This window comes from Talaromyces atroroseus (genome assembly GCF_001907595.1).
Source record: "Talaromyces atroroseus strain IBT 11181 chromosome Unknown scaffold_17, whole genome shotgun sequence".
Classification (NCBI taxonomy): Eukaryota; Fungi; Ascomycota; class Eurotiomycetes; order Eurotiales; family Trichocomaceae; genus Talaromyces; species Talaromyces atroroseus.
In genome coordinates this window covers 408,843-426,236 of record NW_017971449.1, presented here as the reverse complement: position 1 = coordinate 426,236, position 17,394 = coordinate 408,843, and the positions used below count along the sequence as shown (strand labels likewise).

General features: G+C 47.8%; 7 protein-coding genes across 7 annotated transcripts; 3 read left to right on the top strand and 4 right to left on the bottom strand.

Annotated features, from left to right (window-relative positions):
* Positions 1–69: 69 nt before the first annotated feature.
* UA08_09111 (hypothetical protein) lies at positions 70–2,499 on the top strand (the record flags this gene model as incomplete). The annotated part of the gene is made up of 6 exons (XM_020264008.1): positions 70–232; positions 303–312; positions 356–733; positions 795–889; positions 1,660–1,916; positions 1,957–2,499. 6 exons carry the CDS (start codon positions 70–72, stop codon positions 2,497–2,499), a joined length of 1,446 nt encoding a protein of 481 aa, XP_020115854.1.
* A 425-nt stretch (positions 2,500–2,924) lies between these two features.
* Positions 2,925–4,320, bottom strand: UA08_09110 (hypothetical protein; the record flags this gene model as incomplete). The annotated part of the gene is made up of 2 exons (XM_020264007.1): positions 2,925–3,200; positions 3,283–4,320. 2 exons carry the CDS (start codon positions 4,318–4,320, stop codon positions 2,925–2,927), a joined length of 1,314 nt encoding a protein of 437 aa, XP_020115853.1.
* A 358-nt stretch (positions 4,321–4,678) lies between these two features.
* Positions 4,679–6,904, top strand: UA08_09109 (hypothetical protein; the record flags this gene model as incomplete). The annotated part of the gene is made up of 1 exon (XM_020264006.1): positions 4,679–6,904. The coding sequence occupies one exon, from the start codon at positions 4,679–4,681 to the stop codon at positions 6,902–6,904; it is 2,226 nt and encodes a 741-aa protein (XP_020115852.1).
* Positions 6,905–7,380: 476 nt separating this feature from the next.
* On the bottom strand, positions 7,381–9,617 carry UA08_09108 (hypothetical protein; the record flags this gene model as incomplete). The annotated part of the gene is made up of 2 exons (XM_020264005.1): positions 7,381–7,715; positions 7,796–9,617. The coding sequence occupies 2 exons, from the start codon at positions 9,615–9,617 to the stop codon at positions 7,381–7,383; spliced, it is 2,157 nt and encodes a 718-aa protein (XP_020115760.1).
* A 1,187-nt stretch (positions 9,618–10,804) lies between these two features.
* On the bottom strand, positions 10,805–11,978 carry UA08_09107 (hypothetical protein; the record flags this gene model as incomplete). The annotated part of the gene is made up of 3 exons (XM_020264004.1): positions 10,805–11,061; positions 11,130–11,509; positions 11,572–11,978. 3 exons carry the CDS (start codon positions 11,976–11,978, stop codon positions 10,805–10,807), a joined length of 1,044 nt encoding a protein of 347 aa, XP_020115761.1.
* Positions 11,979–12,337: 359 nt separating this feature from the next.
* Positions 12,338–13,913, top strand: UA08_09106 (Actin-related protein 4; the record flags this gene model as incomplete). Its single annotated transcript, XM_020264003.1, has 3 exons — positions 12,338–12,380; positions 12,479–12,974; positions 13,037–13,913. 3 exons carry the CDS (start codon positions 12,338–12,340, stop codon positions 13,911–13,913), a joined length of 1,416 nt encoding a protein of 471 aa, XP_020115754.1.
* Positions 13,914–14,305: 392 nt separating this feature from the next.
* UA08_09105 (hypothetical protein) lies at positions 14,306–17,040 on the bottom strand (the record flags this gene model as incomplete). Its single annotated transcript, XM_020264001.1, has 3 exons — positions 14,306–16,033; positions 16,113–16,582; positions 16,791–17,040. The coding sequence occupies 3 exons, from the start codon at positions 17,038–17,040 to the stop codon at positions 14,306–14,308; spliced, it is 2,448 nt and encodes an 815-aa protein (XP_020115755.1).
* Between the last annotated feature and the right edge of the window lie 354 nt (positions 17,041–17,394).

Sequence of the window (17,394 nt, the reverse complement as noted above, 5' to 3'; positions counted from 1 at the left end):
GATTATTACTTATTATCTACCCAATAAACACTCTTCTTTCAAGGACTCATCCTGGGCATATCATTCAAAATGGAGGGTGATCTCATGACTGATAGTAGTAATTACTCCAATCAGCAACAACCGGTTTCCTTCGACAGCCATGGGCAAATTAGTATCTTGGCCAGTTGCTACATGACTTCGACTGTCTCAAAGACCGTCAAGGGCTTCCATTACTGCACTCCCAGCGGGGCAGGTATGTAGTTGTCTGACCACACTGCCAGCACGTGAGACTGTAGACTAACCAACTCAACTTCGGTTTCTAGGAGCACAGTGGTATTCCTGAGGTCCCTTCGGGGCCTGAAACACGCATGACAAGTCCTCCCCTCAACTCGCCCGCCCTTCCCGTGACGGAAGATTTCCGGCCGAGACATAAAGCATCGCGAAATAATAGAGGGGAGGCAGCGCAAACCATCACAGAAGAGTGTGAGAGGCTCTTCTGCGACACGTTGTCCGCCATGTTCCTTGGTGAGAGGAACGGCAGACACCGAACGTCGCTAGCGATGGGTGCGAATCAAAATGTCCGGCTGGAAAATCGGAAACTAGTATCCCAACGGACCATCGAAGCTTATCTTGAACTATGGGATTATGCGAACGATGCCATTTACCGCGGGTTTGTTGCCGATGGTGGTGGTTGTCAGAGAACTTTATTTGTCTTTCTCGACAGCCATACGAGCAATCATGGCATCAAGAATGCGTAAGTCTCTTTTTTTTCACCTCGTTGCTTCCCTTGCGTCTTGCCTCTAATGCTTTGTTAGATTGCTTGCTCTTTTCGAATTGGCCGAAATGGAGGCCTTTGAGTGCAGTCAAGTTATTGCTTGTGTGCCGCGCTCAGACGATGCCTCGGGGCTTGGTATCGTGAGAAATCTAGGATGGTGTGGATTTTCTTTAACAAGCCTCGACTCCTGGAATACACCAGGCAATGGTGATATCGCCTTGAGCAATAAATGGCTGTTCTTAGCTGCTCAGATTTAAGGAAGCCATGGCAACAACACGTCTACGGGGGAGGTAGCAACTCATTATGCTTCTCAACCTCGCTAGCTAGCTGTTATGGTTGGCTTTTTTGCCCGCTGTCTTACATATTGCGATTCCTATTCTGAACGCTTTTTACTTCGGTTCCGGGACATGAGTTATGAATGACATGTGATTTTTTTTTTTTTTCTACTTCAAGTGCAAGGACTGGTTTATTTGTTACCGTGGGGGATATGGCGTCTTGTCTCCTAAGGTGTTTGGCATGAAATGACTTGATCGCTAGTTATATTACAATCTCCACAAAATGATTCATTGTATTTCTCAAAATGCACAATGGAATTGAATGATTGCTTTGAAACTATACTAACCACGTGATGCTACTTGCGGAGGCGGGCCATGCATGTGACTTCGTCCGATAAGGCAGTTAATGACGTCGCCATTCTTGCTCATCTCGGGCAGAAATGCCGATTTCTCTGTCGATTGCTTTCTTCCTCTCTGTACAGAATGTGCCTTTTGTTCTTGACGAGCAGGGATCGTTTATAATGAACATATAGAAAGAAGTACATGAATGACTTTGACGGAAGCCCCGGATTTGTGAATCTATCCTACTTTCTTCCTATATAATAGGATATAACAACCATCACAACACAGGAACAGAATCAGTGCGCATTGATGAGATCGAAATCAAGCAATCCCCGATTCCACATGCCGTTCAGAAGAGATCTGTCTTCGCTTCCAATTTTTCCAACTTTTCTTATACCCTCGTCGCCGTTTCCAAAGCGACAGCAACATCAACATGCAGTAGAAGACAATCAAGACGCTACAGCAGCAGTGAAGAAACTCCAACCTTCTTCGTCTACTTCCGAGACGAATCGAGCACTGAGATTGTCGCATTTGTCCTACATTCGGTGTGCTCGCTGTGGATCAGATATCTGCCACACTTCTCAGATAATCAGCAAAGGCTTCACAGGTCGACATGGACGCGCCTACCTAGTCTCGCCTGCACAGCTTACTATTAGTGGGAATCATCAGCATCTAAATACCGCAACTAATAACACACTACCGAATACAATCACCCAAAAGGCGGTTTCGCGCCAACTCGTCACTGGCGTCCATACTGTTGCTGATATTAACTGCGTGCTCTGCGGCAGCGTCTTAGGGTGGAAGTACATTGCAGCAGAGGAAGAAGCGCAGCGATATAAAGTTGGCAAATACATTCTTGAGGCCAGACGAATCACGACCTCTTCGTGCTGGGAGTTTGAGGACGATTTTCTACCTTCACCATCATCATCATCGCCCCTATCGGATGATTCTTCTCGGTTTTCTTCATTTTCTGTAGCTGCTGGCAGCGCTAACGACAATGAAAACGGTAATGATTCAAGTTTGGAATTCGATAGTCAGGATGAAGACGAGTGCGAGGATCTTTTCACGGGTCTTTGGAGTCCGGGCCTTGCGAGACGTCGGAGAAGTCGCAAGATGGACAGGAAGTAATGATGATAATGTGCATCCCTTACTATACTAGTGATGACCACGATAATAATCGGTGACAATATTCTCTCGACTGAGATTGGAGAGCTGCGCTCTCAATACTTACACGATGATACCCAGCAATGTTTTGTCTATTATTAATACTCACTCTTTTGAATTGGACGCGCTTGGAGAGTTACAGTATTCTGTGCCTGTCTTGGATTCATTTCTTTATAATAGTTTATTTAGCTTTCATATAAATTCGAGGATTCATGATTTCAGTTTCTACTGCCCCGGATGGGTAAAAAAATAAAGAATCTTGTAAAACAAAATGACAAATCCCCAGAGCATTCATTAATCTATTATACAGTAAACGACATTGGTGTATCATCAATAAAAATAACCACAAACCGTAATATCCAGACACGAATCGTACTGCATCATATACTTCAAGCCGGATCTTCGGTCTTCGCCCGTTTCGATCCTTCGGATTCATCAACCGCCTCACGTTGTCGTTTCGCGCCTGATGAAGAACCTGATTGAGGCTTCTTACGCACAAGTGAAGAAAGGTCATTTGCTCCCTTGCTGACTTGGTCGAGTGTTGCCGCCTTCTCTGCTGCGGATTTTCCAATGAGTTGACCAAGTACCCCATTTAGAGCATCTATAGCGCCAGCCTCTTGGTTCGGAGCATTGATTGAAGTAGGTGGGCGGCGGAGATCAAGTAGCTGAAGCGAGTTAGCGAGTGATATGGAAAGAAAAAAAAAATTGACGTCCTGAGAAGCAAGGACAATGTGCCATATATCTTACCCGTTGTTCCATGTCCGCGACAATCTCTTTCACATTCGCAATCCGTCTCTTGGATGCATTTATCTTGTCCTCACCACTGATCTCTCCAGTTTCGAGCTTCTTTTCTTCCTGTGATAGCCTCAATTTACAGCTTTCAATAGCGCGTTGCATGTGCTTCGCGGACTCTTCGCGCATGGCAGTATCCACAACGGCTGGCTTTTCATTATCTTGCGGTGCGCCATCTTCCTCTTGAGATTGGCTGACAGACGCAAATTCCAAGGCAAGGGAGAGTTTGTAATGGCATTCAGAGACGGTCGGGTCTTCGAAGGGGAAAAGTGCTTCTTTGAGCTCAAGGGCGGCTCTTAGATCTGACACAGCGTTCTCGAAGGACTCCCCTTCCAACGTAATTTCCGCTTGCAAGTCATATATATCTGCAAGGCGTTCCTGTATCTGTTTAACCTCTGGAGGGCTGTCTGTCCCCTTCCCTTTGCCATTCAGATTTTCCTCCGCATCTTCCAACTTTTTGAGTAGCAGAATTCGCGCCAAATCAAGCACTTCAAAGGCATTTGCAAAATCATCGTCGTCGTCGTCCTCTTCTTCCTGCTGTCCTGCGTCTCTCTCTTCCTCAGAATCCGAGTCGGCGAAGTTCTCGTCACCGGTGAACTGGAAAAGCTGATTCTTCTGATCTGCAGGCTTCTTGGAATCCAAAGAACCTTGCTCTGCAGAACTCGAAATCGCGGCCTTGATGAGCCCGGATGTGGTAGGTTCATTCGACTTTTTCGAGGGTGCCTCCGGCTGTGCGCTTTCTCCAGCTATCTTGGAACCCAGCACGTCGCTTTTGCTGACGGCGACGTTGTAGAGAGACTTGCCATAGGCATAGAGAAGATCGGCATTCTCGACCGACATCTCCCCATTTAGCTCGGCTTGTATCTCTGTAGCTTGGGAGTAGAGCTCTGCTGCTGCATTGTAGTCTTTAACCGCATCTTTGGCACCGGCACGTGTAGTAAGATCCTCCAGGCGCGCCTGCAGCTCGGCGGTTGTAGGTTCCGGAGTGGTCATGATTATCGAAGAGGAAATCGCGCGCATACAATATTCGATCGAGAAGATGGATGCTGGATGAGCTTGGTGATGAAGGAGAAGAGAAGGGCTGGGCATATCGAATAATTAACCTTCCTGATTGGGTTAGCGCCATGGGTGCGGGTGCTTAATTTATTAATTTAGGCGCGTCCGACGCGTCTCGCCGATGCGGAGGGGCAGCAGCTTCCTTTTTTGATATCTGCGACTGATTGTCAGCGACGACACTTGCCAGGTAGATGCTCTTGGTTGCCTGCAATATATATACCTTGATGAGAACCATTCTTCTCCGCTGGTCTCCCGTGGACGTCTTCGCAGTTGACTCCGGCTTCCACTCCAAAAAATGGACAAACCACAGACTCCCAAGCTGCCACTCCCCATACGCAGCGGTGCCGATATAATACCTTCGTCGTCTCCGGCTTTTGGAACTCCAGCTAGGCCAGTTCGTACTTGTAGCAAGCCCAACAGTGCGCTTCATGGCAAATCATCCGTCCTACCTGTCCTTATACCCCCTGCTCTACTACGACCCTTGGCATTTCGAACCTTCACACGAAAACATGACTTAACCATCTCCTCAAACACGCTTCAGACCCTGGCAACTTTTATCGGCAAAAACTGCGGCTCGAGGTGGCGCGAGGATGGACTTGCTGAGCGTTTACTCGACGAGGTGGCTAAACTATGGAGGAAAAACGGCGGTGGGGTGATCGTGGAGGAAGGCAATGGGGCTTCTATTAAAGCTATCCTTGCAATGGTGGAGAATAATATGTCCAATGGCAAGGTTGTTTCTGGGAAGTTAACAGATCAAGAGGATCGTCGGGGAAGTCATGCCGGGCTTACAAGTACCGAGGAAACGAACAACCGGACAGGTGATGAAGATGACGAAAATATGTCTACGGATCCAAGGCGATTGATGAAAGTTATTGATGCTTTTGATCAGCCTCGCTTGACATATAATCCGAACAAGAAGCACTTTGAGACAGCAACGGGCAGTCCGTCCCTCTTCCCCAACCCTTCTCATCAGATTGCGTTCTGGCGAGATAAATACAACCTCGTGTATCAGAGGTTACTACGCAACGAGTCATTCCAAGCATCGTCTCTCTTGAACAACAATAGGCAATCATATAAAATCACACCAATTGCAAATTTGCTGGGGAGAAGCGGATCGTCGCATATGTGCTTAGGTCTGTTGTCAGTTTCCCCGGCCGGAGAGCTGTCACTTACCGACATGACAGGGAGCATCATGTTGGATTTATCCAATGCCGTTCCCATCCCGAATAATAATGGCGCATGGTTTTGCCCCGGAATGATAGTTCTTGTCGAAGGAGTGTATGAAGAAGAGGAGATAGTAAAAGGGTCTGTGTTGGGTGGTAACAGCGGTATCGGAGGTGCTATAGGGGGCAAGTTCCTGGGCATATCTATTGCTGGACCGCCTTGTGAAAAACGCGAGGTGACTCTCGGAATGAATAGCATCAACACAAATGGGGATATTGGCACCAGTGGCGGATTCGGCTGGGTTGATTTTCTCGGCGTGGGCAGCGAACGTGCCCAGGGTGCGCGGATGAGAAAACTTGAACATAGAAACCGACAACAGATTGATGGGATTGAAAATCAAGGGAACGGACGGCGCAGCATTGTTATTCTGTCAGAGATTCATTTGGATAACACCAGAACATTTGAAGCTTTGAGGAGTGTATTCGACACATACAGTGCTCTTCCTTTTGAGGAGTTGCCCTTGGCTTTTCTGATGATTGGCAATTTCATCGAGAAAATCGGGTTTGGCCAAGGCAATGGTGGCAATAGCATCGAATATAAGGAATGCTTTGACAACCTGGCTTCGGTGTTGTCCGATTTTCCAGCCCTGTTGACTCATACAACGTTCATATTCGTTCCTGGTGATAATGATCCCTGGGCTTCGACTTTTTCTGCCGGCGCATCAACTGCCATTCCTCGAAAAGCAGTTCCTGATTTATTCACATCAAGAGTGAAACGTGCATTTACAACAGCCAACAATGATTCTCGAGACTCGGGGTCAAAATCCACACCAGGCGAAGCTATTTGGACGTCTAATCCCTCACGAATCTCTCTCTACGGACCAGTCCACGAACTCGTCGTTTACCGGGACGATATCTCGGGCCGCCTGAGACGCAGCAGTGTGCATTTTAGTGATCATACGAACCATTCCCAATCACAGACTCCAGCCGAATCCGAAGGCATGATGATAATCGACGACGACGCCAACGAAGATAAAAGAAAACCACCACCCACACCACCCTCGACCCTCGCCGGTAGAAAACTGGTAAAAACAATTCTCGATCAGGGCACCCTCTCCCCATTCCCGATCACTTCGAAACCCGTTTTGTGGGACTATGCAAGCTCCATCCAGCTCTACCCGTTGCCAACAGCGCTCGTCCTCGCGGATAGCGAGGTAGCGGCGTTTGCAACTACGTATGAAGGCTGTCATGTGATGAACCCTGGCAAGTTTCTACCGGACGATAAACGAGATCCTGTGACGTGGCTTGAGTATGATGTCTTGAAGAAGAAGGCTAGAGTTAAGCAGAAGCGAGTGTAGTTAGATATCTGGGTGCTTGGAGCATCTTAATGAAGATCAAGACGTATAATTGTCAATGTATAGGTACCTGGCTCCCAAAATATGAGTAGATATTATATATAAAGTGACAAAGAATAGGAGATAGATATTCGTTGACATTTATTATTTTCAAAATCTAATAGTCACCAAAAAAAAAACCATTTCCCACCTTGAAAATGAACTTTTTTTTTTTCAATGAGAGGCGCCATTTGTGATTCTTCCTGTATGTCAAGAATGGTGATGAATAAATAGATAGACAAGCTTCAGGGAAAAAGAAAGAGAGAAGACAAAATAATAAGGAGAAAATAGAATAGATGGCAAGAAAGCGAAAAGGGCGGGTGGATATGCATCTACAAAAAGAGATTGGAAAACGCTTGCTAACCAAAATGCAAGGGTGTTTGTTTGATTTGATTTGAAAACGAGAGGAAGAAGAATAGATGCCCCAGATGTTCTTAAAACTAGAGTGCCATGCCAAAAGAGTGAGGCTGTTGACCGAGTTCCTCGGGACTGGGACTGCGATCGCGACTAATGCTTCGCGTATGTTGTTGATACTGGCGTTGATAGCCTCGGTAATATGAGTCGTTATTGATCAGTCGATCTGTGCTCTTGTCGCGGACATGTGAGACTGTTTCTGTTGTCTCGGGTACATGGTCTCGGTATGCTTCGAAGGGACCGGTCATGTTGTACTTGCTTTGTTCGTACATGTCGGCGCGGGAGCGAGGCATATCGTCGATGAGGAGCGAGTTTCGCGCGTCCAGGGGTGTCAAGTTGTCCATGTCACGATCCGCTTTTTCTATGCGTTCAAAATAATATTAGTGGACATGTTCTTGTTAGATTTTATACTATAGAATAGAGGAGGGGGTATATAAGTACCTTTACGCTCACGTAACCTAATGTGAGGGTTTTGTCTGACGAAATTAATGAGAGCGTTGACACCGATGAGAATGGCCAGAATCACGGTAAGTGTAGATTGCACAGCAATGAGAACAATACCGGTGATTGTTTTGGTTGTTTGCGCAATGCCAAGTTCCTCGACGAAGACCAGAATGCATGCTATCGAGAGAACTCTGACTGCCTGTATGGTGATGTTGATCCATTGGCTCGACTTCGCCACGTATGGCCTGGTCCATAATAGGAGAATCAACATCAGGCCGTCAATAACCAACTGACCACCGGTTTGGAAAAGGCCATGGCCATCGCCTCCAGCAATGATACACCCTCTAGCGAAGGCGTAGACAATGACGGGGATGAAGATATACCAGTAAGATCGCTTATAATTGTCATAGAACAGGCTGTAGCGCCTCCAAACTTCTCTGTCTTCGTACATTACGGAGTGATCACCTTCAGATTTCTTGTAACGGCGCGCAATCATCCAAATACGGATTGAGAAGGCCGCTAGCAACGCCGTAAACAAGGCCAAAGTCAAACCAGCTAATAAGATGGCGGCCCACGAATCGCCGCGTGTGAACTGATAGACACAGTAGAGAACCCAAATACCATAGATGATGAGAATAAGGTTCGTAATCGTTCGGCCCATGATTCCCCAGTAATGCTTTCGAAACTCAGCGAGACTTTTTGGAAACGTGCCATACAACGCCCAGGTTTCAAGGATGACCTTTAACAGTAGAATGCCAACGACGATAGCTGCAACTATGATGGCGAAGAATAGTAGGACAGTCATAAAAATGTTGGATGATGGGATGGAAAGCTGTTCGGAATAGGCCTTGAGACCCTCAAGTTCCTCGACAATAGCATTGGAACTGGTGCCGTTGGAAGTCGAGGTGTCGCGGACGAAAATTGCAGCTCTGGCCACGAGTCCCGAAAGAGCGCGTTTCGCCACAGAGCGTGTGTTTAATGATCCATCGTCAAAGGTGAGAGTAGCATTCTGGAGGTATTGATAGGTATTATCTGTGAGGTTGCCCCCCGTCATATTTCGGAAATTATCGATCGAAGTCTGGAGGCTGGCCCAGGGGAGAAGACCTCCGGCAAAGGCAAAGTTGGAGGTAAACGACCGGTACACGGAGGGATACTGGACACTCAGCATACCACTCGAGGCAAGTGTTTGAAACCAGCCCAAGACCTCGCCAAAGTTAGGGCTAGAGGTGGCGGACCCAGGATGACCTGCAGTTCCCAGCGCAGTGAGGCCACTGAGAGCCAAGGAGGAAGCGACTATGGCCGCAGCAGCATAAGTGACTCCAGGAATTTGCAGGGTCTTGCCGTTTGTCAGTGTAGACTCAATACAGGCTACCTCGTCGCCAGTATCGGCGGATTTAAGCTCCAATATTGCCTGGCCATCAAGATCAGGCACGGCGAAAGCTATCGAGGGAATCATGTCCGCATATTGGCTAGGAATCGTCATATTCCCACTGGCGGAGAAGGAGCTTGCCGGCACGGGACAGAGTTCGGGGACTGCAGTCGATGCATCGCACGGATTGAAATTCTGCTCATAGACCTGCTCTCCGTAAGCATTCACAATGAGGGACACCGTCACGTTCTGCACCAGATCACTGGTTGCGGCGATGTCAAAGGTGATATTCTTCGTGCTCTGGTCATACTCGATGTTCATGTTTGTAAGTTGAATAGTGGCATTCGTGGAGCACAAGGAGAACCCGTCAGTCTTGAGGATGTTGCCAGCGAGAACCTGTGCCGGTCCCAGCAAGACGACGGCTGCAGCCGTGAACCAGCCGAGCTGCATGATGATGGATGGTCAACGCGATATGAAGGGGAGAAGGGCGGATTTGAAGCGACAGGGTCAACCTGTCGACACGCCTTTTGCTCTCTGTCTGCGAGAGGAATTAAAAAGGAGAGTATATCGAACAAAAATATGAAATCAACGAATGTAGTTGGAAGGCGATAAAAGCGGCGGAAGATCAACACATATGCATGGTCGATGGAGCGAAGCGGAGGGCTCTTGTCGAGCGAGACGCAGAAAGTGCGTAGCGAGCGAGGGTTGTGGATGGCGGATATCTCGAGAATGCAGAACTGAAGCGAAAGGCCGATAAACGCGAGAGACGCAAACAACTCAAGGAAGACGAGGGCGAACGAGGGCGGTAGTGTGATGAAGATGAAACGAGAGAGGGAAGGGGAAAGAAAGCGTTATGATTACAATACCGAGTACGCCCTCCATACGGGGTAATAATACACACTTGTGGCGGAGTGGCGCATGTTTCATTCCAAGGCCCCAGGGGCACGACCAGCACGCACTTCTGTTTGGCCGGGCTAAGCTCTAGACTCTCTGATCGGCGCGCGCCAGCTTGTCTCAGGTTGATAGTGCCCCCCCAAAGTGGTTGGTCTTACCGTCTTAGTCTTACACTACAGTTAGTAGTAACTAGATAACTACTCCGGGCCTATTCGTGGTCAGCACAGAGAGGAGAGAGGAAGCTATCCTGTGTGCACTGTATGCAGTGTGCTCTGGGACATACAAGTAGAAGAGGAATACGCGCAATCAATCAAACATATAACACACTCCATAAGGGCAGTCAGTGTTTACACGTTTCCCCTTTTGGCATCTGCGTACCAATGGGGAGGTTGCCCCCACTTCCACTCGCGCTAATGGAATCTAAGGTATATACTATGCCCTTCTTGGCCCTAGCGCTGTCTCATGGTGCCCGACGGTCCACTAAGAGGCGCGCGCTAATTTATTCGTACCGTACGTTGCTAAGTATAGCATGATTGATTTATTTTAAAATCCATATTGCGATGTATCCGTAGTATGGAGTTACTCTGTAGTTGCAAGCGCAATGAATCTTGTTGGATTGTGAACGGAGCCAGTTGACACATAGCTTCGCATTTGGCACCAGAGTACGGAGTACTCCCTAGATAGATAGATAGATAACTGATCCGAAGATGATCGACTGGCATGGAACTCCAATGTAACATCATTCATTTCTTCCCACTCTTCTCTTGCATCTCGCGCATTGCAGCTCGCGCACTTCGGCTCCCACCCAGCTTTGGCCCACGAGGTGGCTCGGGCTTGGTCGTTTTCTTATTGATCTTGTTGGTGGTCGCCCGGGCTCGCATCGTTCGCCGTCTACTCTGAATAGCTTCCATAAAGTCACGCCGGAATTGCTCCGCGATACGGTCATCTGCAGCCTGATCGTCCTGCATTGCGGGTTGCTCTGGCTCGTCGTATACATCCACTGGGGGAAAAAAGTATCTATCAGTCAAATGCTCTAGGGAAAAGAAAGCATGTCATAAGGCCACTCACATTTGCTTTCCCGTAGAACTTCCTCCACTAGCCTGTCTCGTTCAATATCCTCGCGGTTGCGCGGTCGACTTCGCCACGTCTTGCTGTTCTTACCAGCCTCTAACTGTCCAGGAGATTGCAGCTCGTCGTCCGTTGCACCTGATGGATTGCCAGCCATACGACGCGTTGCCGCTTCAGTGCGAGCAATATTTTGTAACTTTGCTTCCTGACCAAGATCAATCTCATGAAGCTTCCCTAGAGTAGCTGGTTCGCGTTTCGAAAACGCATTGGTGAATGAGTGGTCGCCATCTAATTTGCCATGACGATCAGCCGTGGGACGTTCGTCATGTGCTTGGGTGCGATTCTGTCGTTTAGCCAGTTCTGACTCTATATATTCCATCCTTATATTGTTAGTCTCGAGGGCACGCGATCTTGTAATCTTTATCAAAGCACGAGAACGTACATATGCTTGTTAACGTCGACCGTTTGGCCTGTATGAGCTGTGAAGCGGTCGAACTTGGCCTTGATGATATCTGCTTCAGTAGTCCCGACAGTCAAGGCCAGGTTATTCGCATCATTTGTGTTGGCGACCTGTGAGTTGCTGGTGGAAAATTCAATACCGCCCTTTCGCATTCGATTCGGCTTTCGCGGTCGTGTGATATTCGACACTCCTCCATCTGGACCGTCATTCTCCTGCGACTCTTGAGAAATATTGCGCCTCTCTTCTTCTGATTTGGGTCTCTGTCCAGCCACTGTGTTGCTCTCTGAGAGAGGTACGTCATCGGATTCGTCCGCTCGTTTGCGCATGTGCTTTTGCCGCTTGATCGGGCGAAAAGAAACAATCGGAGCTTCAGATAGTCCAGTGTCCATTGTGGCGACAAATAACTCGACAAAAATTCTGCCAGGCGATAACTTTGTAGGGCGCTGTCGCGGGGGGAGGGTGTGGAAGGAAGTTGGAAGTGAAAGGTTTTGGGGGAGGTCTGATAAGCATTTTGATTTGCCGCCGCCAATGGTTGGTTGAATCAACCACCGCGAGCTTTTGGATAACTTCCGCACGAACTCTCCTCCCCCACGGATTTCTTGAAACTGGTCGCGACAATTTAACCCGGGGCGACCTCAATATCTACAAACGAAATCTCTCCTAGACTGCAATGCGACTACGAGGCTAGAGGGAAAGAACGTGAAAACGCAATTATTGAACAGCTGCGCGACGAGCCCTTCCTTTCAATATGAATCCCTCTATTCCACCTTCGACCGCAGAATACGGCGGAGGTAAGTTCTTTCTACATGGTTGCAACAATTCAATTCTTTTCCTCCATGGCTTTCTACATATGCAGGAGGGAACTCTCGCTAAACTGGTACAATCGTAGATGAGGTGTCGGCCATTGTGTTAGATCCTGGCTTCTCGACAACGCGCGCTGGCTTTGCCGGCGAAGACACGCCCAAATCCGTTGTCCCAACTTATTACGGAAAATACCCCGGTGACTCAGAAAAATACATTTTTGGAGATGATATTTTCGTAATCCCGCGACCGGGCGTTTCGGTTCACAACCCGTTCAACAGGGATGGCGTGGTGGAAGATTGGGAAACGTCCCAGAAACTCTGGGAATACTCGTTCAAGTCTCGATTGACGGGTGCCAAACCGGGGAATCCCATGTACAATGGCCTCAACGATGCACCCGAGGGCGAAATTTCAGCTGAGATGGAAGGAGTCGAGACGGAAGAAAAGCCTCTGGCGGATAGTCCTCTCTTAATGACGGAAAGCGGCTGGAATCCCATAAAGGCACGAGAAAAGACTATTGAGATTGCCATGGAGAACTGGGGAACACCGGCATTCTATCTCGCGAAGAACGGTGTACTTGCAGCGTGAGTCCCTTCCCTGGCCTCACTAAGCATCATCATGGTCATCATGCTGATGGATCCTGTAGTTTTGCGGCTGGTAAAGCCTCCGCGCTAGTGATTGATATCGGTGCTTCAAACATTTCAATAACGCCTGTTCATGATGGAATGGTGCTCAAACGTGGTGTCCAACACTCCCCTCTCGGCGGTGACTATATTTCGGCTCAGATTCGAGCACTGTTCAAATCCAACTCCCCTCAGCCAATTACTATCACTCCGCATTACCTGATTTCATCCAAAACCGCAGTTGAAGCTGGACAGCCAGCTCAAGCGACTTACAAAACTTTCCCAGCAGACAAGGCCCCAGACGCCTCGTACAGGAAGCTACTAGAAGACCGAACTCTGACCGAGTTCAAGGAATGCGTCGTGCAGGTGTGGCCTGGCCCGAACAAACTCTCATCCATCGGCCCCAACGGCATCTCAAATGAAGATATGGCCCGAGGCACCCCTGGCCGACCATTCGAGTTCCCCGATGGATACAATCAAACCTTTGGTGCAGAGCGGTATCGCGTCACCGAGTCCCTCTTCGACGCAAAGGCATACATCCAAGACCCCGACTCCGAGTTCCCAGCACCCACCCCAGCGCAAACAATCCCAGAGCTTATCAAGAATTCCCTCAACGGAGTCGATGTCGATATCAGACCGCATCTATTACAGAATGTGGTCGTCACCGGCGCATCCAGCCTTCTGTACGGCTTCAATGACCGGCTCAATCAAGAACTGATGCAAATGTTCCCAAGCCCGCGAGTCCGCATATCGGCTCCTGGAAACACCGCCGAGAGACGCTTTGGCTCCTGGATTGGCGGAAGTATCCTGGCTAGCTTGGGCACGTTTCACCAAATGTGGATTTCGAAGAAGGAGTACGATGAGCATGGTCCTAACATTGTTGAGAAGCGGTGCAGATGAATAAATACCATTTTATCACCTCGATGAGAAAGAATATCGGCTCCATTATTCTAGAATAGGGTGAATAAAGGACTGAGGGGAGGGGAATTAGGAGGGGTAAAAAAATAAAAATGTTAAATGGAAAAAGATATCTTATTTAATAGGGACAAAATCACTTATGGCTGGAGTTAGTTATCAATTGTGTATCACTTCTTCTTTTTATTTATTTACCTCGACAATGAGAACCTACAATTGATTCATTATTGGCTACTTCCAAGGTCGTGACCCTTGTCAATCTGAGAGATATATTTGAATCACCTATGTACATATAAATAGACTGGCTATGCTGTGTTTGTAATTACATCGACGAATCTATATACACACATTCAACCATCTGGAGACAGGGCAATGAACTACCCCCGACTCCTAGGAAGACGGGCGATATCACCAGTACTCTCCGCAGCCGAAAACTCTCTAAGCGAGCTCGTAGAGACAAATTTCCGAACATTTGGTGTGGTTGGCGTTCGAGGAAAGAGACGTAGGCCTCCGTGTTGTGGTTTGTGAGTCGTGCTAGCGGTGGTGGAAGAAGAAGCATTCCTCAGTTTACTATTATTGTTGGCTCTTAAAGTATCTGACTTCTTGGTTTCATTTTGATTGAAATCGAGAGTAGGAGGAGGAGGCTTCCTAGTGGGAGATTTCCTGGGATTGATATTAGACGTGTTCTTATGGCCGCCGCTTGGCTGAAGTGTTTCGGGTCTTTTGCTCTCTGGCAACGAGGAAGCCATTGGGTTGGATAACGTTGTTGGGGATACTGGAGGTGTTTCGGTGTTTTCCAAGGGTGACCCCTTGTGTGTGTGCCAGGAAGAATTGAATTTGGGTGGAGGCTCAATATCTCCATGGAGATGGATAGATGTAGATACAGATGCGGACGTTGTTGGCCTTGGTTGTTGATTCTCTGGTGTGTCAGAAACTTGTCTGGATTTGACTGCAGGCGAATTCGAAGTAGTCTCTTGTGCCTTTTTGGCCGAGATAAAAGAGAACACAGAAGGCTTTTGACGCAGCGTCTGGCGATTTTGATGGATGACATGGCCGTTGCTAGCTCCAAGTTCGAAAGGTTTGTTGAATTTCGGTTTGGGAAGCGGTGGGACAGGTATGTTCTTAGCTCTAAATCTGCGATGCCTGGCTGAATACGTGGAAGCAACTTCGGCTGCTACATCGTCGTGATCATAAGAGCGGGCAGTAGAATCTTTCATTACTGGCAACGCAGTTATTTGAGATTCGTGGCCGCACTCATCATCTCGTTTCCCCCTCAGACTATCTTCTGTATCTTCCGTATCTTCTTCTTCCTCCTCCTCATCACTTAAAGTCTGATCATCCAAAAATGACTTGTAGAGCAGGTGCGGGAGCTCAGGAGCGGTGCTTTTCCTAGATGCAAAAGTATTGAAGTCCTTTGGTTCCTGTGACCAACTCATTTGTTGGTCATGAGCATTGGAATCAATCCATGACCGCTCCTTGGGATGAAATGTCTCACGTTGGCCATTCTTTGATTTGGTTTGTTTCCTGATAGTACCTTTGACATTGGTCAAGGCTGAAATGCTGAAAATCCTTGAAGTGGTTTTCTGGAAACGATCGAGTCTGCTGCCGAATTTGGCAGACGACTTAGTTGACCCCTTTTCTGCCACAGTATGATGATCCGCACTTCTGGAAGAGGATGTGTTCGACCGCTTTTTGCTGCCTCGCTCATTTTCCACGTGCTTGTTGTTAATATTAATTTTGAGTTCTGGTGTTGTGACAGATTGATGCGGAGTCTTGACCGGCTCCGGCTGAACATAGCGGTCTGCATGATTATTTGATTGCTTCCCAATTTTAGAAGAGTGCTTCTCCTGAAGGCCTTGCTCGAGTGTAGCTCCATCTCCTTGTGATACAGGGGTTTCTTGTCGTGATGAGGTGGTTTTGACTAACGTCACTGGGGAATGCCCTGCAATGATAGAAACCACCCGGGCTTCAGCGGTATATGAGTCTGGCTCTGTCGGGGATTTGGGTAGTGGCCTGTGTGAAATTGTTGATAGTCTATTGGTTTCTGGAGTTTGTAGCATATGCTTTCGATGACGACGTCCCCTGGACGGCGGTCTCGTTGGTGTCTATAGTCTCATCAGCCCAGAAGTTTGGCAAATACAATATTGCTGCATAGAGTCTAACCATGTTTCTCAGGCTGCTCACGGCAGCCGCGTCGGCGAGTTGTTGTATTTCCATTGCCACCTGATTGAATGTGCCCAAGGTAATTGCTAGGTTGTATGCTTTACGTTTTAAACGTTTGAATTCTCGTTTCCAGCCATCGACATTGCCAATCATAGCGTCATAAACGGCGTCGAGACTATGGCGCTGATCATTGCGTTCTGCTCTCACTTCTTTAAGGTAGAAGCCCAGGATTCGAACAGACTGTGTGCCCTTCTCAATGTCCTTAACAGAATCATCCATAGCAACTGCAGTGCGATGAATTATATGATTAATCCGTCCATGGTCGAGTATCACCGTTTGCCGAAATGTCCGGTCCGCTAGCATGTCGTTGAAAACTGGGAGATTCCCAAGTGGTAAACGTAAGTGTTCCAAGCGTTCTTCGATATCACTGAAAGCAAGAAGTATATCTTCTGTCGTATTCTCGATAAAGCCATCAAGCTCGGCTACGTGACCTTGAAGTATTTTAATTACAGCAGCTTCTGATTTGGCTAGGCCTTTTGCAAGTAGATGAAGACCAAAAGATAATTGTGCGACAAGTTTCCACATTGGGTGGTACCTTGCAGCAGGTCTGTTAGCATAAATGATATGATGATGCGTGTCTTCAACAAACAAAGGAAGTTCCTCACTTCTCGCTTGGCCGTTGCTTCCACCTTCTCCCACATAATCTTTCATATCTGGGAGCCGTCAAGACCTGATCTCGCCGAGTTTCTGCGTCCAAGTAAACTTGCCAATTATTGTGTGCTACGTCCGTGGATTCAGTAATGGACTCCTCAAAAGGGCCTTGTAACTGAGCAATTGGATGAACCGGCGCATCACTCGGCCACTGTTCTGCCGCTTCGAGTTTTTCGGCCTCCTTCCGAGCCTTTGCCGTTTGTTCCAGCCATTCTTCCTCACTGGGTATCGCAGGCATTGTGCTGGCGCATGTAATCGCAATTGTAATTGCAATAGAAGACCGCGGATGGTATCCGGAGATACCCACCCTTCTTCAACTTTCAGTCCGGTGACAATACCATTGATTGTTGAAGATGTTTATATATTGTCGCAAATATCTTATACGTATGGCAAGGATGCGTTTCGAACAATTCTCGAGGAACTGCCAAGAAATTCTATGTCTGGAAGGGTGATGACTTTTAAATTTTTGTGCCTACGACTACGGCTCAGTCTCTTCTCTGTTTATCGGGGGTTTTCCGTGCATGAAGTTTGCTCACCTGGTCGTTCTTTGATATAAATAAGCCGCTTGCCGCACGAATGACAGAAATAACTC